Genomic DNA, 25,787 nt, shown 5'->3' with positions numbered 1-25,787 from the left:
ATAATATTTGTCAAGATGGCTCGCATAGGTAAACATTTAATTTGACATGTCATGCAACTTGGGGTCTCACAAGTCGGATCCCATGTCACAGCAAAGTAAACCAAGCCTTTGTCAAGTAGCCTTAGCAGTGATACATGCTTTGACTGGGAGATAGAAATTGCTAAATAGTTCACTCTGGCTATCCTTGCTCTCCCTGATGCAAAACTGTCTTGCCACTGGCTAATTTCAAATAATCTCTCATTAAGAATTTAATGAAAGAGATTTCAGATACTACAACAGTGTAAAATTTTCCATCAACAGGATATTTTTAAGAGAGAGAAATAACCAAAATGTACTAGAGAAGAAGAGTACTGACAGATGTTTTACTGCAAGAATTAAAAGATTGCAGATAACACAGCAATGTAAAACTGGTTAGCAGCAGAGATGATGAGTACAGGAAGGTATTTTACAGGATTTAAGGGAATTCAGATACAGTAGTAAAATATTGGCCAGCAGCAGGACAATTTTAATAAGCAAGTCTAGGGCCAAATTTACTATAGAAAAAAGCACAGACTGGAGTTTTGATACAATTAAGATACTGCAGGGGATACAGTGGTGCAAAATTTGTCAGCTGGACCACGTCCAGGCTCAGACATCTGTCCCAAACCACAGCTAACCCCTCTGTGTGTGGCTACTTGTGAACACCAGTGGCTGCTGTCAGCCTGCCATTAGTTTAAATCTGCAGATTCTTGCTGCAGAAATCCAGCAACTGCACCAACCAGGACAAGTGAAAGGGGCCTTACAGTGTCGCTGATGACTGCCATGCCAGTTACACTGTCCCTGATCACTGTCACAGAAGTCACAGTATCCCTGATCACCACCAGAGCAGTGTAGTCAGAGTAGTCCATCGAGTCTGCCCATTTTTTCTGTCTTTTGTTTTTCATTAACTTTTTTGTCTGAGTATAGATCTATGTTTGTCCTAAGCATGTTTGAAGCCATTTATTGTTGACTATCTCACTACCTCTGCTGGAAGTATTGCATTGGGAGTACAGGGAGTATAACACCTGCCACAGCTACAAAGCAAAGCATTGCAGTTATGGTATGTACTAACCCTGGCCTGTTTATTGACCATTTTTCTGCCTGTTGCCTTGATCGATCCTTTGCTTGTTTGCTGACCATGTCTCTGTCTGCGCCTCAACTGACACATCTGCACATCCCACTGACTATGTTCCTGTGCCTAAATAGCACTCCTTGGATTTTGTACCCTTCTATTCATCTAGGCTGTATAAAAATCTCACAAATGTGGTATCCCCATACTCAGGAAGCATAGCAGAATGGCCTACGTTGTGTGTGAGATAAAGCTTGTTAAATTTTCTTTATTTTTTAAAAAAATGTGACAAAAATTACAACTTCAAAAAACTTACCATGCCTCTTATTAAACACATTGGACTAACTAATTCCAAATTTTTACGATTCAAATTCGGATCGACCAAATCGAATAGAAAATAATAGAAAGAAAAGCTGGTTGTTAAGCAGTGGACCAGAAAGTGGGCCTCCACGTCCTTAACAAACGATGACTTATCAGCTGTCAGCAGGCATCCTCACTGAAAACTGAATGTAAAAAAAAGAATGCCAGCAATGAAAAAAATAAAATTAAAAATTAGTGTGGGCTCCTCCCCAGTCCAACCAGGCCCTTCAGGTCTGGTACAGATTTTAAGAGGAACCCCATGCCAAAATAACAAAACTGGCATGGGGTTCCCCCCAAAATCCAGATCCTTATCCAAGCATACAGCCTGGCAGGTCGGGTAAAGGAAGGGACAAGTGAGCGCCCCTCCTGAACCATAGCAGGCCACATGCCCTCAACATGGGGGGGTCCCTCATCATGCCCTGGCTGGGGATGACACAAGGGGGCTGCTGATGTCATCGGGTGACTCAGCCCCTAGGTTATTTAAGAAATGTCAGAAGGAGGAGCAGGCAATTGGCGGTTAGCCTTCGATGAGGCTGGAGGTTTTCTTTTTCTTTTTTTGGGTCAGGCAGTGGGGCCGGAGGCATGATTGATGATAGATCTACACCAGGGAACATTGTTTTTTATTTTTTTAAAAAGGAAATGTCAAAAACTTGTGTACTGTCTTTATTCACTTTCTACAATTTTTTGGGTGAATGGGTAGGGGTACCCCCTACTTATTCACATGGGGGGTGGATCTGGGGGGCCCCCTAATTAAAGGGGGCTTCCAGATTCCAATAAGCCCCCCCACTCACAGACCCCCACAATCACAGCACAGGGTTGTAAGAAATAGGTGCTTGTTCCCTTCAACATGGGGAAAAAGGTGCTTTGGGGTGGAATGCAGAGTAAAAAAAAAATTATTTATATCAATATAATGTTTTAAAGATTTTGGAGAGAATGGGGAAAGGGTTGATCCCATATCAACTTTTTTGCTGCCCCTCTGTTTTTACTAGTGACCAACTGTCTGAGTGGGGAATTTCTCTCACTTTGAGGATTTCCATTACCTTTCTGTTGCTTCTCTGGGATTTAACATGAAGGTAAATTTCACCAATGGTATACCAACAGCAAAAAAATTACCTTGCATGGTTTTTAACTCTACTCTAACAAATGCCTCAAAAGGTTTAGGCTATACATGCACTTTTAAAACATAGTTTGCATATTTATACACAATAGTAAGCCCTCATCTAAAGGGAAGTGAGAGAACACCATGTCAGTCTTTTACAATGTACGCCCATCGTTTGTCTTGTATTACAATAGTTCTTGATGACAGGAACAATCAGAATGTGATTACATATGTGTGCAACATTATCAGTGAATGATACAGCTATTATTAAGTAGGCAATCCCTGAATATATATTCTTTCAATTTTAAATGGTGAGCCTATTCCTTATGTAATACTTTACCCAGTATGTTTAACACTATGTGTGTACAACATTTTCAATGAATAATACTATTATTTAAATGTCTTTAAAAAAGGAATATCATTAAAGCCTAACTCCAAGTTTCATTTAACTTTAAATAGTTTTTTTAGACCAAACTAGTCCAAATTATTTGTTTCCTTCACTAATACATGGGCCATTGTCAGAGCTGTATAAACTGTCTGTAGGATTAGTTACATACAATATACCATGCTGTGTTATGGCAGTCATCCCATTCCAGGAACAAAATTGATTCAGACTGAGTGCTGCTCAGCCACTCACAGGGAACTTCATATTCTATGAATGAATGCAAGGCTTCCTCTGAATGGATGACGTGGAAAGGCAAGCAGATGACCTCTTGATCTCCACCTTGGGAAAATTTGTATTCATTCATAAAAGACAAAGCTTCCCATAAATAGCTGAGCAACACTCAGATTGACTCAATTTTGTTCCAGAAATTGACCAGGGAGCCCTTTTACTGCTGCTAGAATATAGCTCTGTGTACTGTATTTAGCTGATGCTACAGACAGTTAACAAATCGCTGACAGTTGTCACATGTATTAGTGAAGGAAATAGTTTGTTTGGACTAGCTTGGTTTAAAGTTAAATAAAACCTGGAGTTACGCTTTAAGTTAGCAATCCCTGAATATGTATTAATTCGATTTTAATTGATGACCTCATTCTTTATGTGATAATATACCCATATTTTACAGTAAGAAAACCATCTTACAATGCTATCTTGAAAAATATTTAAAATATTTATTTTTTGCATGCTTGTCCCACTAGGCCTTAAATGTTTGGGATTTCAAGAAAACTTTTTTAATAACTAATCTTCAAACATTGATGGACATGGAAAAGCATCAGCCTCTTGTATTGTATGCAGAAATGTGAATAGAAAATTACCATAGTTGTTGTCATAAAAAATGATGAATTTCTGCCAGGCGTATTCAGTGACGACTCTTATGATAACATCATTCAGATAGACTGGGGGGCGAACAGACAATGTATAGTCATCAATCCTCTTATTCCTGTTGAGTCCACAACTACTTCTTGGCGTTCTGGCCGTGGATCGCTGCATGAAGAGATGAGGAATATGCATTGCATCTGCAAGAGACTGCAAGGACCCGGCTGATGCACATCCGATAGAGCTGACGAGAGCCAATATGCCTTGGTTCATAAGGTCACAAGCTGAAAGAAACAAAATCATATTTGAGATGACAGTGACACATGTATGCTGTGTACTTTTACTTAAAATGCCTGACACATACATGCTAAATGTAATAATGTCTGTAAGTATTGCTAGATAGGCTGCAGGGCAAACAATTCTGGCTATTTTATACATTTTATGCTTTTTATTACTAGAATACACTGTTCTACAGCTTATGTTTACATGCTAAAAATTAATTACTTGTGTTTTTTTTTGCCTTTGTTCTTTGTTTATACCATATCAATATGTATGTTGATTTATATAAACAGGAACTATTATTTGTACACATATAAATGCAGGAATAATTACGTATTAATGTAGTAAAAAGTTAAAAATGCAAGTTTAACTATTTACTGAAAATTAAAAATATACTATATCAGACATCTCAAGTCTCCCGGAAGGTGCGGGAGACTCCTGCATTTCTGCGGCGGCTCCCACACACCCGCAAATGCCTCCCGATCTCCCGGAAATGATTGGTGCAGCAGGGATCAGCTGTGAACACTGATCTCCTTTGTATAGATTTTTAGCTGACAATGGCTTCTCCTTCTCTCCCTCCCATGGCTGTCACCTAAAAAGCTATACAGGGAGATTGGTGAACACAGCTGTCCCTCCAGCCACACCTTCTCTGCCCCCGTTCGCCTCTGGCCCTCTCCATGTCTTTCTCCACCCCCGTTCTCCTCCGGCCCCCTCCTTGTCCTTCTCCGCCCCGTTCTCCTCCGGCCCCCTCCATGTCCTTCTCTGCACCCCCTTGTTCTCCTCCGGCCCCCCTCATCCTACACAGCCGGCTCCCCTCCTCTCCTCCCCCGCCGGCTGTGGGGAGAACTAATTAATGGACACAGTGAGCGAGATCGCTCCTGTGTCCTGTGATAAATGAGCAGAGTAAACTGTGTTTACTCTGCTCAGTTTATGAATGGACAGGAGCCTCTGTCTCCTGTTCATTCATCTTTAGTGCCGAGAAAGGGACTGGGGAATGTGTGTCTTCAGTCCCTTTGTCTGTCTCAAAGGGGAGATGTCAGGGGTCTGTTTAAATCCCTGACATCTCACCAAAGCCCCCAAAAAATATAAAAAAAAATTGTAAAATAATTGTGAAAAAATGAAAAAGTGTAAAAAAAAATAAAAGAAAAAAACTACTGACACCACTCTCCCCTGCCCTGCCAACACTGTCCACTGCCCCAACCCCCGCCCCCCAAAAAGCATTGTGAAAAAAATTAAAAACAAATTAAATTGTAAAAAAAATAAATTATTAAAAATTAAAAAAAAACTACTGACACTGTCCATGTACCACCCACCCCCACCCCCTTCCGCAGAAGCACTGCTAAAAAATATTGAAAAAGTGATTTAAATAATATTCTAGCGCGGGGGTAGGGGGGGCGTTTGTGAGTGCGAACGCCACCTCCCTGAAATAAATTTGCCACCTCCCTGAAATGAGTTTCTGCAGGTTGGGATGTCTGCTATCTATAGAGACACCTGTGCACATACTGTATTCAATAAAGCAGAACAAAGAACAATGATTTTGTTCACATTTGATCCACAATAGTCTTTCTTTGATCAGCCACACTATAGTTTAATCTGCACAAGCTGCTCTATGTTTCTGTACTTTGAACATCATTGCTACTGTTTGAGATATTTTGCTGATGAAGTGGTCAGTATTTCTTACATTTAGGGCCAATTGCAAGTAGATACAGTGTCCATTCAGTGACCTATTGGCCAAAGTTTGTATTAACAATGCATTTCATAAAAGGTCTAAATTGGCAATGTGTTTTTTTGCAAGAAAAAAAAAGGGTGATAAAATGTGTGGTATACTTTAAGGATATGCTGCCCAGAGTAACCAATAAGAATTTTGCATTTCAAAAATTATCTAGCAAAATCACAGGTAAGGTTTGATTGGTTATTATGAGTGCCATTAATTTAATCCCCTTCAACAGTATATCTCCTGCAAAACAAACTTGCGCCAATGCAGAACCTATGGAACCTTTTTTTTGCCTGGCAGTGTAGGCACCTCCATACACAACATGGTTGCCTTTCCACAGAGCTGTCTAGAAGCTCCACAAATTTAGATGCTCTGGTACTGTATGTAACTAACTTCCATGATTATCCGCTCTGCCCACCTGCTCCTCCCTTTTGCATCTTATTATAGCTTGGTCAGTTGACAAAGCTATGAGACAATAATAAAATGCAGTAGTGAAGAAAGATGGATAGAGCTAAAAACCATGTTTTCAAGTATCCCTGGGTGCCCTTTGGAGGATCAAAAAAGATGTGTTTTCCTGTGGAGATGGCTGATGTACTTTAAAGGTGGTGTTTTTTTTATCATTTTAGCATTACAGCAGGTTCACTTAGGTGTTTCTCCCAATATTCTAGATCCTCCGGTTATAGATCCCTACAGAAGCAAAATGGGTAGATGCAAATTTCGTATCTTTGTTTAAGGATGTAACACTGGTAAAGTAAAAAGGAAAGTAAAAATGATTTAGAACATGTGCATATAAATGTAAAATGATCCCCTATTCTTATGAAGCTCTGTATTGAGATACATTTTGCATTCTATTATCATTAGAAATATACCTGTTAATGTATTTGGGTGTAGGTAATTCAGCAAAAACCACCATAGCTGGCTTAAAAAAGTATTTTATTCCTCATTTGAATTAAATTGCTATATTGTAAGCTTTATAATGCACAGTGGAAAACAAGAAACAAAATGCCATGATTTTGAATAGTGTGTTTTTTTACTCGTTCTATGATAAAAAAAATGTATTTTAGCCAGGTAGCATTCATTCATGACAAATCTCTTGCCTTTTTGGCCTCTTTGCATCAATGACTTCTCATATTTTGCTGCAATATTTGTTAATGTTTGCCAGGCCTACATTTTATGACTGTTAAAAAGATACTGCTAACCGTTACAATATTCTATATCTAAATCTCAAAGGAAAGTGAACATTTTTTTTTCATTCTCTGAAAGCAATTTCCCCTCTCCCTTTGTGCTGAAATAATTTGACATGTATGAGAAGATCTAAATAGTGGCAGCAATTTGCACAGTGTAAAATAATAGGTGTCTTATACGTATTTTAATGAGATCTCCAGTAAATAGCTGAAGTTCAAAAAAAGTGATGCATTTCTTGCATGATTCATTTAAGATTACATCTTGTACAGCAAATATTAATTTAACAATGATCAATATTCTAGGTTTGAGCAATGATGTGTACAGCATTCTGGGTTGTATTTTCCCTTTTTTTGGTGTATGTAAGAATACAGTCAGGATGTGAATGAAAGAAAGAAATGTACCTGTTGTAAATATTGGTTTAGAATGTACATACATTATTAAATGATTTTATGAAGAAATACCAAGGAAATGGGTACAGGCATTGAGCTAATTTACAAAAGGAGTTTGCAAATGATACAGAAAGTTGCTTTTACCATTATTAGATAACTGAAGTGAATATTTAAGATTCTCAACTCCTTTAGTAACCCCCTGTGCCTTTCTCTGAAGAATGTAAAGTGACATAAGTTTCCCAAAAATTAGCTTGGAAACTGGACACAAAATAAATGTTGCTTCTTAACCACTCGCTGACCGGTTCACACTGATATACGCAAAACAACATATGGGTACGTTGTCTCCTTTAAGAGCCACCAGTGGAACAGTGGGGGACTCGATGCGTGTGGCTGGAAAGCACGATCGCTGCCAGCCACCTGGGCACGAGAGCTAGAATGGGGATTTGTGTGTGTAAACACACAAATCCCTGTTCTGTCAGGGGAGAGGAGACTGATCGTTTGTTCCTAGTGAGTAGGAACAGCAATATGTCTCCTCCCCCAGTTAGTCACATCCCCATATAGTAAGAAACACTAACTAGGGAACACATTTAACCCCTTGATCGCCCCCTAGTGTTAACCCCTTCCCTACCAGTGACATTTACACAGTAATCAGTGCATTTTTATAGCACTGATCACTGTATAAATGTCAATGGTCCCAAAAATGTGTCAAAAGTGTCCAATCTGTCCACCGCAATGTCGCAGTACAGCTAAAAATTGCAGATCACCGCCATTACTACTAAAAAAAAAATAATAATAAAAATGCCATAAAAATGCCATAAATCTTTCCCATAGTTTGTAGATGCTATAACTTTTGCGCAAACCAATAAATATACGCTTATTGAGATTTTTTTTACCAAAAATATGTAAGAGAATATATATTGGCCTAAACTGATAAAGAAATTTGTTTTTTAAAAACATTTTTGGGGATATTTATTATAGCAAAAAGTAAAAAATATAGTTTTTTTTTTTTAAATTCGCTCTTTTTTTGTTTATAGAGCAAAAAATAAAAACCGCTGAGGTGATAAAATACCACCAAAAGAAAGCTCTATTTGTGGGGAAAAAAGGCCACAAATTTAGTTTGGATACAGCATTGCATGACTGCGCAATTACCAGTTAAAGCGATGCAGTGCCAAATTGTAAAAAGTGGCTGAAGTGGTAAAGAAGAGACTTTCCTTCACAACAGATTTCTTTTATAAATCTATGGATACATCTCTAATATAATCTTAAAGATCCATGGCCAAATCAGACTCTTATAAATCAAAGTTCAGCCTAGATGTACGCCTATTCTTTGAATCGTTAATTCTTGATATTTACTTGAAATACCTTACTAGGAGGATTACTCGTGGATTCATCAAAAAATATCTGGATTATCTTTATGAAATGTGAAGGCAGCTGGTGAATGCTCTTCTTAGCAATTCTAGTTTGCATCTCAGTGAAATGTCAATGAGCATGTTCATACTTTCTAAAGAGGGTAAGACAGAGGAATTGGATGGGAAATTAAGGAAAATTATATTCAGGTAATAATTTGAATTTATTTGTGAGGCACTTAACCAAGTTTATATACTAAAGTTAAAATATAATAAGTACATTTTATTCTACAGGATTATTTGATACTTTTCACCCTAAATACATTTTTTTGGTAATGTAGTAAAACTTTATTATATACACTTCACCATTTCTACATTGATTTGGTGAACATGTTTAACATATTAATAAGTCATTTTTCTTTTTTCTAACAATTTTGAGTCATACGTGTTATAGTACACTAAACCATGTTGCTATTGTCTTTCTAGTAGAATACCTGGTGGTTGATTTGTTATAATAGTTAATTCTGACACCATGTTTATCCCATGTGTTTTAATGCCATGTGTTAATATTAACTATGAACTACACTGTTAGGCTATCATTTTTCTGATTGCTTTTTAAAGCTTAACCACTTCAGCCCTGGAAGGATCTACCCCTTAATGACCAGGCCATTTTTTGCGATGTGGCACTGCATTATTTTAACTGACAATTGCACGGGCATGCAACACTTCACCCAAATAAATTTGATGTTCTTTTTTTTCCCACAAATAGTGCTTTCTTTTGGTGGTATTTCATCACCTCTGTGGTTTTTATTTTTTGCGCTATAAACAAAAAAAAACACAATATATTTTACTTTCTGCTATAATACATATCGGAAAAAAATAAGTAATTTCTTCATCAGTTTAGGCCAATATGTATTCTACTATATATTTTTGGTAAAAAAAAATTGCAATAAGTGTATATTGTTGGTTTGCACAAAAGTTATAGCATCTACAGAATAGAGAACAGATTTATGGACTTTTTATTGTTTTTATTAGTAATGGCGGCAATCTGCGATTTTTAGTGGAACTGCGACATTGCGGCTGACAAATCTGACCCTAAGTGACATTTTTGGGGACATCAATACAGTGATCAGTGCTAAAAAAAAAATGCACTGATCACTGTAGGAATTACTCTGGCAGGGAAGGGGTGAACACTAGGGGCAATAAAAAGGTTAACTGTGAACCCTCAATGTATGTTCTAACTGTGTGGGGGATGGGCTTACTGGGACAACACAGAGATCACTGTTCCTGATTACAAGGAACAGACGATCTCAGTGTTGTCCCCTGTCAGAATGGGGATTCGCCTTGTTTACATTCTGCCTCTCTGTGAAGTGATCTATTGCATAAAACAACGTACAGGTATGTTGTTTCGTGCAATTGAGCCACCCTGCCACAGTATATATGTGGCGGGTGGTCTTTAAGAGCCCTTGCACACTGGGGCGGGGGGTGGCGTCGGCGATAAAACGCCGCTATTATTAGCGGCGTTTTACCATCGATATGCGGCCGCTAGCGGGGCGGTTTTACCCCCCGCTAGCGGCCGAGAAAGGGTTAAATACCACCGCAAAGCGCCTCTGCAGAGGCGCGTTGCCAGCGGTATAGCCGCGCCGTCCCATTGATTTCAATGGGCAGGAGCGGTAAAGGAGCGGTATACACACCGCTCCTTCACCGCTCCGAAGATGCTGCTAGCAGGACTTTTTTTACTGTCCTGCCAGCGCATCGCTCCAGTGTGCAAGCCCTCGGGGCTTGCACACTGGAATGAAAGCAGCGGCACTTTCAGGGCGGTTTGCAGGCGCTATTATTAGCGCAATAGCGCCTGCAAACCGCCCCAGTGTGCAAGGGCTCTAACTGTTAAGGTGAATTGGGATTGGTCGCTTTGGATTAGCACAACTTTATTGTTCCTTACCTCATAACATAATTGAAAGCTGTTAATGCTAGTGTAGGGAGATTTGATTCCAAGTGATACTATTTTACAAAAAACAGAGCTAAGCTGGTGCTGACAGCATCAGAAAATATTCAGTTTCAAATGAAGCTAGGGACTGATGGCTTGCTATTGGCAGCTGCTCCAGCTTTTTTAGTTTTTCCTACATCTCCCCCAGACAGGTGGCACCCCCTAGGGATGCATTAGATGACAGCCTTTTAAACTGACCCATGGACATAGCTCATGTTGTTTATTTCTATTTTTCACAAAGCTAACAACTATGGCATTGGAGCAACTGGCTAATATGCAGCTTCACTCTTTGATGTGTGCACTGCATGTAGCATCACTGAAAGGATACCAGGCTTTATTATCCATTTTGGCAGTCCTAGATTTGCTTGATCCTGTTAACCTAGTCTACCCCCCAGTTGGTTTTTCTTTAGCTATTATGGATAATTTCCAATAAATGATTTCCAACTTGTATGTGTCCAAAAATTCAAGAAAACAATGGAACCCAACCTCTAAAATTACATTTTCCTTCACTGGAGGGGGACATACTGGCATTACTAGACAAAGATATATTAAAATAATTTTAAAGCACACGGCTTACAAGTGCCATATTTCTAGTTTAAACTAGGATATGAAGGAAATAATCCAAAGGGTTACTGTGACACACAGAAAGTGAATTTTTATTTATTTTTTAAGATGTTATGTTTTTTAAGATGTTAAACTCACTTTTTCAGGGAAGTCTATCCCACACCCACCTAAAAGCCCCATCAAATCATTCCCCACATCTATTACCTTTTGTACCACCACCCCCTCCCTTTAGAATGTAAGCTCTACGAGCAGGGCCCTCCTGTCCCTTCTGTATTGAACTGTACTGTAATTGTGCTGTCCCCCTCTACATTGTAAAGCTCTGTGTAAACTGTTGGCGCTATATAAATAAATAATAATAATAATAATAGCATTATATTATTTTATAGACTCCCCCCAGTGTTCTCTTCCTAGAATGTATTATACATGCATGTTTTTTTTTCCGCCAAGTGCAGAACTTTACATTTATCAACATTAAACCTCCTTTGCCACATAGTTGCCCAATTAAGCAGTGCATTAAGGTCGGCTTGTAAGTTGGAGACATCTTGTAAGGACATCATTCCACTGCATAGTTTAGTGTCATCTGTAAACACTGAAATGGTACTTTTAATCCCATACGCTATATCATTTATAAATATGTTAAAAGTAAGGGTCCTAACACTGAATCTCAGGGTACACCAATAATAACCTCATAACATTCAGAGTAATGAATCACTACTCAGAATACAGTCTTTTAGCCAGTTTTCTCTCCATTTATAAGCTTAGTTTTCCAAGACTTTAGACTTTAGACCTTTAAACTTCGCTTCTGCAAAATCCAAGTATGTTACGTCCACAGTTACTCCCCCATCTAAATTTTTGCTTACCTCCTCCTAAGAAAAAATCTGATTTGTTTGACAACTTCGGCCTTTCATAAACCTGTGCTGACTGGCAAACCTGGCAAAAACCCCTCTATGTGGTCTTTATATTAAACTCTTAAAGTATCTTCCTGACTATAGATGTTAAACTAACCAGGCTGTAGTTATTGGTAAAGGCTTTGATCCCTTTATAAACATAGGCACCACATTGGCTTTACAAAAAATCCAGTGGTACCATGCCAGTCATTAAGAATTAAGCTCCCCCATTTTCCTTAGTATACACGGAGCTGAAGCCTTCCCTTTTCCCAAGCCACCAACACCATGCTATATTGTAAAGGCCCTACGTGCTCCAACCTGACATTTTTACTATTACTATATTTGAAGATTCTTTGGTGGGTTTGTCCGATTCTCTTTTGCAACCTCTCATTCATTTTAAACTTTGGGGCTGGTAAATGGTTATAGAAAACTTTTCCTGAAAGAATCATGGGGTTAACATGTAAACTAATTTCCGAAAATGCTCGTTTACTGACTTTTGCACTATCCCCTGGCTTCAGAATTTTTTGAGCCTGAGAGGCAGAACAAGTATAGAGATCAGGAAAGATAGATGTTTTTATCTACATACTTGTCTTGTGTTAGAGATTTGGGGAATAGAAACTAGAAAGTAATCATGACAGCCAAGCAAATAGCATTTGCAGAGTGAGAAGTCATCAATGGCATCCATGTTGCTCTCAGTAAAGGTTTCCTTTAAAGGAATCATTGGTCCCAAATAGTGTATAATCATTAGGCATAGTCAATAAAACAATATCCTTTTCTTTTATATTAATAGTGTTTAGTCTCAAATAAACTTGGTTTAACATGCACCTGACAAGGACATGCTTGTTCTAAATCACATCCTTTGCAGTAGTAAAAGAAGGTTCAGTCCTGCAGTCTTCACTCTTAAAGCCCCTCTTTCATCTTTTTTGTTTACCTAATTCCTACCCATGTATATCCAAGCCCTCTTTATTACTTACTTCATCTATGGCATGCAGAAATTGTCCTTTTTGCTCCATGAAATGATCACAAGGTCTGAATAGCTCTCCTCATAGCCCAGACTGAGAGGAGGGATCCAATAGGGTGCCTTATATCACTTCCTACGGTGACTGCCTTATGAGTTTTTGTGTAATCTCCATTAATAGCTGTAAAATATTGTAATTATGAATATATTTAATTTAGCTTGTATCTATGTAGGGCGTAAAATATTATCTTCACAGAAAGCTCTGGTAGACCAGACAACTCGGTGCCTAGGCTTGTCTATACAAACAATGGGATCCAAACCTCATTGTTTTACACATACTCACTTCAAAGGATCTCATGCTGGGATATGCAATGAAGGAAGGCGAACCCGTAATCAATACTTAACTTCCTGGGAAAATTCAAGTTAATCTCCTGCTCAGAATAGTCACAAGGATTTGCATTAAAGGGGGCTGACTTATGCAAAGTATAGGGATCAGAGATGTATCCAGTCCTTAACCAAGCATAGGGAAGCTAACCAATCAGAGCCACGCTATGCCAACCAATGAGGCATCAGCCTGTAATGATATACACAGACTAGATGGGAGGGAAACACACTTTATGGGAGAGCAGCCATCAGAATGGAACCTTGGTGAAAAGGGTAATTATGGGAAAGGTCTGAATTTTACTTTAACTAAATATGTTTGTAGAGTAATGTTTTAAGGAATATACTCTGTATTCCTTCATGCAATTCTCTTATTTTAACCCAATATCTCTTCCTTGGTGTAGACTATAGATAGATGGTTGTGTATTAGATAGACTTTCAACTACTCACCAATAGATGTTGTTATTGTGTTAAAACTTTCACTCATGGTGAAAGAGCTATCATTTAACCCAAATCATATCTGAGAGATATTAAATCTCCAATATGATACACAGGTAACAAAAGTAATTCTGGCTCTCTACCACAGGAAACATTGATAACCCTCCTCCTTAACCTACATGCCATGTAGCTGTTTAGCTCTATAGTGGCTGCCAAGGGTTACAATACTGTGATGATTTCATTGTCACCCTGTCAAAAAAAAGTACCCATCACCAACAGGATCACCAGGTATTTGTCTTTAAAAAGCTTGTTATTGTTTTAAATGTTAACTTTTATTGATAGAAAGAAAATTACATAATATTAATTAACCACCTCAATACTGTGCACTTATACCCCCTTCCTGCCCAAACCAATTTTCAGCTTTCAGCACTCTCACACTTTGAATGACAATTGCGCAGTCATGCTACACTGTAACCATGTGACACTTTTAGCATTTTCTTCACACAAACAGAGCTTTCTATTGCTGGTATTTAATCACTGCTGGGTTTTTTATTTTTTACAAAAGAAGTCTGAAAATTTTGAAAAAAAAAGACTTTTTATATAGTTTCTGGCAGTAAATTTTGTAAATAAGTAATTTTTCTCCTTCTCTGATGTGTGCTGATGAGGTGGCACTTATGGGCACTGATCAGGCGGCCCTTATGGGCATTGATTAGGTGACACTGATGAGGAGGCACTAATATGCCGCACTTATAGGTACTGATAGGTGGTAACTGATGAGCACTGATAGGCGGCACGGATGGGTGGCACTGGTGGGAACGAATAGGTTGGCATTGGTGGGCACTGATAGGCAGGACTGGTGGGCACTGATAGGCAGCACGGATTGGCGGCACCTATGGACACTGATAGGCGGCACTGATGGGCATTGATGGGTGGCACTGATGGGCATTGATGGGCAGCAATGATGGCCATTGATGGGCAGCAATGATAGGCATTGATGGACAGCACTGATAGGCAGCACTGATAGCCAGCACTGACTAGCATCACTAATGGGCACTGACTGGTGGAACTTGTGGGCACTGATTGCTGGCACTGGTGGGCACTGATTTCTGGCACTGGTGATGCTGTATCGTAATCAGGGCACTGATGATTAGTGCCCTGATTACTTGTCTGGATGTCCCTTGTGAGGAGATACCACTGATCGGCTCTCCTCACCACACGTGTTTACATGTGACTGGCTGTGATTGGACACAGCCGATCACATGGTAAAAGAGCCATGGCCGCAGCTCTTTACAGAGATCGGGGTCACGCCGTGTCCTAGCAACACAGCTCGGCCACGATCGTCGCACTGTGCGCACCCGCGGGCATGCAGGAGCGGCCGTTCTGGGATGACATCATATGACATCATCCCAGAACGAAGCCACACACCTCCCCTCCGTCATTTCTTGGTGGGCGGGCGGCAAGCTGTTAATTTATTTATTTTAAGTAAAAAAGTTAAAACAGCACAGTAAAAGTTCCCAAGATTGCATTAATTGGGGCTTCCTCTCTGCTGTAATAGAGTTTACTTTATTTACAGGACTACTATAGAAGCATGACATTTTTACTACAAGACATTTAGGTTAACACAATGGCAGAGTGGCCTTTCTACAGTATATTGGTCATCTGTTCAACTTAAATTAAAAACCATCACCTAAGCATTGCAAGGACCGCCCTGCTGTAGTTATTTCACTTAGCTCTGATGACGGCACGATGGTACTAGAACCCAGAAGAGTCACTGAGATATTCAGGGACTTCTACACCAACCTATACACCTCGACAGTAGGAGATGCTCACCCAGCCATTGAATCTTTCCTAGGCGAGATAAAACTACCACATCTTACGGAGCAACAGATGACGGATCTTGATAGACCCCTCTCCATGGAGGAAATAGCTGAAGCCATAGCAGCCTTCCTCCATTCCAAGTCACCAGGTTCCGATGGACTTCCGGTGGAACTTTACTTGACATACTTTGAGTTTCTAGTGCCTAGACTCCACAAACTATACAATCACATATGCAATTTGATGTCAAGATCCTTGCTAAGATCCTGGCCACCCACCTCAACACGTTTATTCTTTCCCTTATACTTGATGACCAAGCGGGTTTCATGCCGGAAAGGAAAACCTCCTTTAATTTGAGGAGACTATTCATTAATCTGCAGACAAAAAATGACAATACGGGTACTAGAATCATAGTTGCGCTGGACACAGCAAAGGCATTCGACTCTGTCTAATGGACCTACCTATGGGCTTGCTTGGAACGGTTTGGTATAGGACCTAGGTTCATAAAGTGGGTTCAACTACTATACCAGAGCCCGGTAGCCAGGGTAATAGCTAATGGCTGGGCATCCGACCAATTTCCCCTAAACAGAGGCACATGTCAGGGGTGCCCCCTCTCCCCTTTGTTATACGCACTGGCAGCAGAACCCTTATCAGTGTCCTTGCGATCCAACCCAGACATAGCGGGACTCTGCATAGGGCCCATAATGGAGACAGTCAGCACCTACACTGACGACACATTGCTATATATTGATGGATCGACAGACGCACTCCAAAAGGCCTTAGCCATGATAGAACGATTTGGCTCCTTCTCAGGACTAAAAATCAACTGGGACAAATCACAAATACTCTCATTAGATAGTTTCCCAGAGACCCAAGTGCAGGCTCAACTCCCTCTGCAAAGAGTGGATCATATTAATTATCTGGGTATACACGTTACCAGGACACCAGCCGACTATATCAGACTAAATGTACAACGTCTCTTTGATATGCTCAAGCACAAGACTCAAATTTGGGCAAGATTGCCATTGGGGGTCATGGGGCGCATCAACCTAGTTAAAATGGTCTTGTTACCAAAATCGAATATATACTCTGGCACTCTCCGGTATATTTGGTGCTTCAGCACTTCAAGGCGATGGAAGTTATCCTTAAAACATTCATATGGGGGAAAAGTAGGCATAAACTTCCATGGCACAAACTGAAGAACCCTTCTGATTTGGGAGGGACAGCACTACCTGACCTCAATACGTATTATATGGCAGCACAATTATCACAACTGTTCCATATTGAGAAAACTGATAGAGCAATATTCTTAACCTTCCTTTTCCCCAAGTGGTCCCACTCAACCAGGGACCCCCTTATAACCATTAATGGTTGAATGCAAAATCTTAACTTAACCAAAGACAGAACGTCTCTATTGCATCACTAAAGACGTATCTGGGACATAATGTTGACCAAAATGCAACTACCATCACTGCATGAATACACTCCCCTTTGGTTTAACCTTGACCTGCCAGAATTTCGCTTCTTACCGGACTCGGAACAATGGAGATCCATCCTACCTATGCCACTTGATCTCCAATGGTGATCTAAAACAATTCAATATGCTAATAGACGAATTTGGACTCCCGGCCTTGCTATTTTTCCCGTTATCTTCAGCTTCGTCACACTTTTAGAATGCAATTCTCAGCAGGTTTTACCCCACTCAAAGTGAACCCCTCTGTGGCTGTAATATGTAGCTCAGATCCCAAAAAACTGATATCTACATTCTATAATATGTTACTCACGCCTTCGGCGAGCAGGTCAGCTTATGCACTAAAGGGTAGGTGGGAGGAAAATGTTGGGGCACTCGAAGATGAGGAATGGAGTGAAGCCCAAGACCATTGCAAACTGGTATCCCCCAAATTGTCAGATCGTCTCACACAGATATACATATACAGATATACATCACCCATCGGGCATACCTTACCCCAACTAGAGTGTCGAGGTATAGACAGGACCAAACCGCCAACTGTCCTATGTGCATTCAGGCTTTGGGCACATTCTACCATCTGATCTGGGACTGTCCTAAGATGCAGGGCTTTTGGGCACAAGTAGTCCAAACCCCAAATCGTGCCTACTAGGCATATACCCAGAACCAGACATCAACAAATTCATCAAGATATTCCTAAATGAAACGTTGTTTTCTGCTAGAAAAACCATAGTGAAACAGTGGATGAGGCCTACCCCACCTGAGTTTAAAATGTGGCTAATGGAAGTAAATAACAGTTTGAAATACAAAAAACTAATTTATCTACACAGAGGTTGTCCTTCTAAATATGGTAAAATTTGGGATAAGACCCAGAGACTATATAATGATGCCCCCTCCCTATACTTGTTTTTGTATATAGATTGCTGAGCTCCTAATAGCACTCTCAGTGGAGTGGGAATCATAAGAATGATGAATATCTGCTGTACCATGCAAGCTGTGTTTCTATATTTTCTGCTGTATTCATGATGTAATTATTGTCACCCTTACCGACATTTACTGTGATAAAGTTCTTACTGTATACTTTATTGAATGTACCAATAAAATCCGGTTGAATTGAAAAAAACATCACCTAAAATAAAGCACAGCTGTTTGGGCAATGCAGGCAGTTCTCATTCAACCATTAAATATTACAAGCTTTGACAGAGATAATAGTGAAATATTGAAAATATGTTTTTAATAAAACGAGACAAAAATGTAAAATGTTTGCATTGCAATACAGTCCAACCCCTGCAGTCAAAGGGTTGCAATTTATTACCAGTGTTACATGACCAATGATCATAAGATCAGATCTACCAAGCATAAAATAAATAGAGAATAAGATTGGGGTGGAAGGCCAGTGATAACTATTAGATGAGCAGGTTGGCTTGTTGCATTACTGCAGTGGAAGGTCGTTTATCATTGCCAGTGTAGGAAGAAGCACTGCGATCAGTTATGTAAGCAATGACTTCTCTTTAACTTATATTAAATGTAATCTAATATTTTTTTCTAGTAAAGAGGTAAGGAAAAAGAATACTTACAAAAAAGTACTATTTGTCTATAAAATTGTCCCCTTACCTTTCCATTGTAAAACCTTTTTTTTTTAGTTATGCAACATCTACATGTACACCATGCTATAAAAGTTCTATTTTCCCCTTTTACTTTTCCCCTGTTAGTTTATGAGCCAGTCACTATGTCAGCACTCTGGTAACTGTTCACATGAAGCTATTGTGTTTAATTATTGCTTTTAGCAGTTCTTTTTTTGCCATTTAATGTTGTTCTTTTAGTCAAAAATAAAAAGTATTTGTAGGCTGTTTTAAATACTTAGAAAGGTTGAATTCCAGGTGCTAATCACAGGAAAAAACACATATTGCAGTATATGTTCAGCTGAACCGTGCTGCTGTCTAATGGCAAAGGATCAGATGCTGAAATGCTGAAGACAAAAAGGGTTGACAGCGCTCAGGAACTGAGCTGAAATTGATGGGTAATGGCTGCAATGAACCACATGTATACTCAAAAAAGTTGCTGGCAATGTATTCCAAAGATTAAAACAGTACAAATCTGAATGACAATGATACCACAAGGCTGTAAGGCTGGGTCAGGCACTGATGGATCACTAGGACTGACCAGGACAACCAACCAAGGGATGCCGACCATGGAAAGCTGCAAGGACATGCCAGCTGCAGTGTGTAGTATGTAAAGCCAGACCCGCTGGCATGGGAACATGGTGTCACTGACATTGGCGATGTGGATAGAGCCAAGCAGCTGACTGTGTCCAGAGGAGAAACTCTGTGGTGAGCAGCGAAAGAGGGGGGCATCACCGAAGGCAAGCCAGAACTGGGGTATTAGAGAAGGAACCAGCCACAGCCAACATGGAGCAGGGCGTCTCTGTTGTCGTGACTACCGGTTTCGCAAACTTACATGCTTTGTCAAGTCCTTGACAAAGTTTTTTGAGTATACATGTGGTTCATTGCAGCCATTACCCATTAATTTCAGCTCAGTTCCTGAGTGCTGTCAACTCTTTTTGTTTTAAATATTTGATAATACCCAGCCCATTTTACCTATCCACCAAAACAGCAGATCATCAGACTGTCAGTTTTGGCCTGATGATGTATTAATATATTGTGCATCCATCACAATATACAGTATACACCATATCATTGTGTACTCTAAGGAAAGATATGCAAAGCCCATTTTTTGTGCATGGTAGTGATAAATATAGTCTGGCAGCCATTGCTATGAATTTTCATTGCATCTTGTGCCTGGGCTAAAAAAAAATCATATTTTTGCCCCAGTGACCAGGCAGGGATAACCAGTCCCCTCAACAGGAAGTGCAGGCAGCAGAATGCTTATCAAGCTGCTGTTCGACAGGGAATTCTTAAGAATGAAGGTGATCACAAAGAAGTGAAAATGATTTTCTGAAAAGGTGAGTAATTTGCTTAGTTTATGCATATATTTAAAGGATGGGCTCACCTTTTATTAAAAAAAATAAATAAAATAAATAAAATAAATGCATATCTTTTTGCAGGTAAAAAGATGTGCATTTAATATTTTTTTACACTAGAGACTGTAAAGCATTGCAATCAACAGATCGTGGGTGCAATGCCAGGATCCTGCAGACACTCAGTACACTGTCTGTCCATACCTCTGATACAGGCAAGCAGTTATTGAGTTGCAGGAAGAATCAATGTACTACAAAAACACTCACCAGCACCATCGCAGTTCATAGAGAACTACAAGCTGTCGGCCATAGTTCATTCATTCAGAACTCTTTGAATGAATTATGGAGCCATGTAGGCAGAGCCCCACACAGCCATACTGTTTTTAAATTGTGACAAGATCCCCCCGCCCTCTGTCACAGAGAGGTGGAATCAGGGGGAAATATGGCAGGAGTTAGAACATGTTATGGGTGGAATGTGTAACATGTTTCAAAGATGGACTTAACCTTTAATGTGTGTGTGCCTAGAGATCAGCTTTAAAAGCTACATGATTGCATAATTAATATAATTAGATCATTTTTTGTTCAATATTATGGTCTATTTTTTTACAGAAGACCTACAATGAAAGGCTAACCTGCCCTTCTGAAAATGCTGATTTTGTGCTTGTCATATTTATACAATTAATACAGTAATTTCTGAGGAATAAGTCACAAAATCAAGACTTTGGATTCTACATATTTCAGACTCACAACAATCAGTTAGAAAATAACATAGCTACATCAGCTTAGTAACCAAGAATTTGGCACTTTCAGAAGGTCAGCAACATTTTTCAATCAATTTTTATGCTTGTGATCCACCAACCGCATATGATCTAGCCAGAGGATGCCACCACGAGTCAAACCCTGCAGATTTATAGCTTCCTGTGTCTTGTTTGGGGACTATAATTGAGCAATTTTCCTATATTCTAGGTGTGCCTATAAGCCTAAAAACCCTATTACAAGTGTCTAAGCAGTATTTCCTCACTTAGTCTTAGTTCTGGTGGATTGTGTGATGCTAATATAAGTTTGTTTTAAATAAGGATATAAGCTGTGTTTAAACATAAATTATTTTTTAGTTAATCACTGGACTAAAGAGAGTTGTTTTTCTTTTTAATTTTTGCCTGGAATTTTTAGCTGTAATATACAGTACATAGTAGTAATAACAATTAATACTCATTAATAATGAAAGAATGAAAAATAAATTCACATTTCTACAGAAGCCTACTGATGACAGTCTCTCTTTGAAGTACCATTTTGTCTTTTTCGCTAAACCTGATGCTAAGGTCAGGGCAAACTACTATAAAGTTAAGTGCTTATAGCCACCTATTTGATTGCTACTGGCTATCGTAACTTACTTTTGTCAAGAAGCTGGCCTTTGTTCTACATTTATACACTGGCTTAAGGTATAATGAAAGATGTAAGTGTGGGCTTGAAATAAGTCCAGGGCGTACCCAAGGGTCCTTATTAAAATCCAACAAAGATTCTATCAGTCAAACCAAGGCATTTTATTACATTTAGGCACTTAGCGTTTTCATTTACCTGCAGTAAGTTTGATATGCATTGTCAGTAGACTGGCAGTGCCATGTCCAGGTAATAGAATGTATTACAAGAAACCTGTATATGACAGATGTCTTGTAAGGCAAAATCTTAAAAAAAAATAATAAAAACAATATATATAGTATTATGTAGTGACTGAAATAAAAAAAAATAAAGAATCATGGGAATACTGCTAAGGGTTACTTATAGCTGCCAACATTTTCTCTCAGAAAAACACTTCCAAGCAACAACTATAATCTAGAGCAGAGGTGAACAAGCTGTGTGTCAGGACCTCCAGTGGGGTTGCACAGTCATTTTCTACGGGTCACAAAAGATATAACATTAATTCTATAGGGTTCTATTACCAACCAGATGTTTCTGAACAATAAAAATTGGTAAATGAGGTCCTAGAGCAAGCTAAAGTCACAGATATGTGATTTACTGACTAAAGCAACACAACAGCTATAAACATATTTTTTTTAATTTAAGCCTATTTTTAGGATACCCTTTTACAAATACAGTATTAAAAATGGAATTGAAAATTGATTCATTAAGGTAAGCCCAAAACTGAATCATATTGTGCTATTTAGAACATTTGGTACACTATATCTGCAGCAAAGATCTAATAATTCTTTATCCATTCATATGCATATTACAAAGTTTACAGAAAAGATTTTTGTAAATGTCAAATTTCTAAATATACAATACAAAATATAACATTTAGAACATGATTATTTATTGTCTACAGTTTTATCTAGAAAGCACTCCCTTTGATAATGTAAATTTCTAAAGTTAATGTTATTTTTAGCAACGCACCTAAGCAACAGTAAAGAGTTCTAGGAAGGAGAAATTACTGAAAAATGAAGCATAGTACATTTAAAAAGAATTTGTCACTTTGCAATTTCAGGGTTCAAGATAAATATGAAGTTTTAGCGCACTTGTCCTCTAATTTCTCAAAACAAAAATGCATGCAAAAATCCAAATACCATTTTAAAAGTGTCAGTGCTTGAAAAATTTGGTTACCCCTTGTAGTAACAGGCAAGCCTCAAAACTCTTAAAATAGATGAATGCAAAAATCATAAAAAACAAAAAAGAGCCATTACCTAAATATTTAAACCAGTGAATTCATACATAAAGTGCCAGTGCTTAAAATATGTGAATTCATATATTAACAAATGTTCATAATAACTGCCCAAAAAAATATTCTATTAGAAAAGTGCCAGCGTGCTGGATACGAAGTACTGAAATAGTTTTTCTACTGTAGTGCTTATCACCCCCAATTATCTTGTGAGATGTGCCCCAGCTCCAACGGGTCCAAACTCACCAGATAATGTTGACCCCCTTTGGCTTATGCCAAAAAAGGTCTGTAAAGACTTTTCCACAGCTCTGCTGTGCATGGCTACTTGTCTCCTCTTTATGCTGATCCTCTCACACAGAACCCTGGTAACTAATGAATGGAAAGGGTCAAAACAAAAAGAATTTCATAGCACAGACTGACTTTATTTTTTATTTTTTTAAAAACACTATAAAATCACTCACATTTTTGGGGTGCCTTCCTGGCACCCAGGGATCATGTGCCAGTAATCTAAAATAAAGCCGCTGCTGATGCTCAACTACAGGAGCTGGCATAATGACATCTACTTCTTAGAAATCCGAGAGGACTGCTCGTCTCTACTCGTATGGGTTTTGTCTAACAATCTGACATCACCAGTACACTATATGTGTACCATTGCAGCGATCTCCCTTCACTTTCTGTCCTATAGCCAAACAGGAAGTGAGAGGAAATCCCTGCAAATTAAGGGGAATCCTTGCCCCCCCCTCCAGGTCACCATAACTAGTGTCACCATTGGAAGATTTCCCCTCTATTGCTTTTCTGGGGACAACCCAAATCTGTGACTTTCTTTTATTTGCCCATTCAATGATAATGGTAAACAGGATGAATAGATAGGATGAATCTCCTTAATGGGAGCACAGACAGCAATGAAAACTCACAAGCATTCTAATCCCTCTCCACTCTATCCAAAATGAAAAAAAAGTTTAGTTTATTTTAGTTACATTTTTAAGAACAGGTTTACATCAGAAGGAACCTTTACATAAGGATAATGTTCTACACACTATTGTATGTTGTTAAAGGTATTTGATTTTTTTTATTCAAAAAACATTATTGCCTTTTTGAAACAGAATGTACAGTATGCCAATTTAGCTGCATCAGATGTAGAAACAATAGAAACAATCCTAAATAAAGAATGGATTTTTTAAAATGCAGCCCATGTAAAAAAAAAAAAAAAAAAAGCAAAAAAAAAGAGTCTGGTATGGACTTAGAGGGGGACCCAATGCAGAAAAAAAGATGTGCCGTCCCCCCAAAAAAATCCATAACAGACCTTTATCCAGGCATGTCGCATTAATGACCAGGAAAGGGAGATACAGTGAGATTTTGCCCCCCACCCCCTGTACCAAGCCACATACCCTCAACTTTGGGAGGGTACTATGCAGGAGAAGGGGGCATCACGGTATAAACCCATCATCAATTATATTATCCAACATTGAAAAACCATTGTCAAACATGATAAGCAACACTCCAGTGGCCCAAATTCAACTCACTGTGCCAATAATCCTGCTCCCAGCAGACTTTCACAGAGAATGATAGCTCCCTGGTTGGCTGCTAAATGTCAGCAAACTGGCCAGAGATTCTGGCTGTTATCATTCACCCAATATGTTCATGACCATGTTTAGTGAATGACATCAGCCAGGATACTTGCTGGCTGGTTACCTAATTGAAACAAGCTGTTGTGCGGCCTAGGAGACCATTCATAGTAGTGGTAGTGATATTGGCTAATCAACTTCAGCTAAAGCAGCACACAGAGGTTTGCACGAGCAAACAGGCAAAATTGGGCCTGTTGAGTGAACCTTGAACAGCCAGATTTTAGGTTGAACCCTTTGTGGACCCAAACGCAAAGCTGATCCCTACTTGCGATTTTTAGATTGCAAACCTGCTGCAGCAGTGGTGATGAGGCCTCACTCTTCTTGCTGGATATTTCATTTTTTTAAGTATATGTAAACCTAAACTTTTTTTTTTTGCATTAGTTACTCTCTCTTTTGGTCCTGGTGACCAGCAAAGATGGAATATTTGTTTCACTTTGGAGAGTAATCTTCTTACTTCCTACTGTAGCTCTTGGACATGAAGTGAAGGTAATTCTCAGTGGAAGGAAGGAAGGAAGAAAGGACAGAGGGAGGGAAGGAAGGATCAAAGTAGTTTAGTCAATTTATATGCTAAGCTCTGTTGCATGCCCAAAAGCAATCATTGATGGGAGTCTAAACCATTGTTACACCGTTTATTTCTGTCAGTTGTTGTTCCTATAAATATGCTTCTAGTTACTATGGAAAGGCTGTGGATTCTCACTTCAGTTATGACTCTTCTTAAGAAGCATGTAAGAGATTAATGAGCTTTGCCAGGAACTGTCCAAAATCCAGATGTCATTACAGAACCAACTGTTCCGCATTACTGTGTGAGAATAAAGTAACACCTGCTCTTTTTGCTTTACATTTACAGCTATATTAAAGTACATTATATGTGAACATAAACAGCAATTAGCACAGGGAAGGATTAAGAATGATAGCCAACCACTGACAGATGATTCACACAGTAGCAAAATTCATGTATAGGTTTAAGACTAAATGCTATCTTTTGACAGTGTTCATTAAAGTACAGTACATCAAAAGGCCATGTGTGGCTTGCTTTGCCTGCAATGCAAATGTATCCTAAAAGTACCTGCTTGGTCCCCCCCAAGGAAAGCAAAGCTGAACAGGTCAAACACAGTTTTGGAACTGTCATCCACATTACACCGTTGCTTGCATTTTGATGGCGAGGGGACTTCAGTGACTATAGCATATATTAAGCAATAAAGCATTGTAACGTTTCATATTTCTATGGTTTCTGCTACAACTGTATTTTGAATAGCTTGTAAACAAGATTTAATCTGTTGTTGACAATTACTTAATTAAAACACATTGATTTCAGATGAA

The 25,787-nt window shown here is 39.0% G+C and overlaps 1 protein-coding gene across 2 annotated transcripts in view; it reads right to left on the bottom strand.

Annotated features, from left to right (window-relative positions):
* GRID2 (glutamate ionotropic receptor delta type subunit 2) overlaps positions 1 to 25,787 on the bottom strand; it is a 1,754,345-nt gene that overhangs the window by 968,088 nt on the left and 760,470 nt on the right. For both annotated transcript variants that reach the window (XR_012236183.1, XM_073601045.1), the window contains exon 3: positions 3,804 to 4,088. Coding sequence is in view for 1 of the 2 variants with exons in the window: in XM_073601045.1 (XP_073457146.1) it covers positions 3,804 to 4,088 (285 nt within the window). In the remaining variant the exon portion in view is untranslated. The remainder of the gene's footprint in view (positions 1 to 3,803; positions 4,089 to 25,787) is intronic.

Source organism: Aquarana catesbeiana, linkage group LG01 (genome assembly GCF_042186555.1).
Source record: "Aquarana catesbeiana isolate 2022-GZ linkage group LG01, ASM4218655v1, whole genome shotgun sequence".
Classification (NCBI taxonomy): Eukaryota; Metazoa; Chordata; class Amphibia; order Anura; family Ranidae; genus Aquarana; species Aquarana catesbeiana.
Note: the sequence above shows the minus strand (reverse complement) of the source record. Positions and strands in the feature narration are given on the sequence as shown.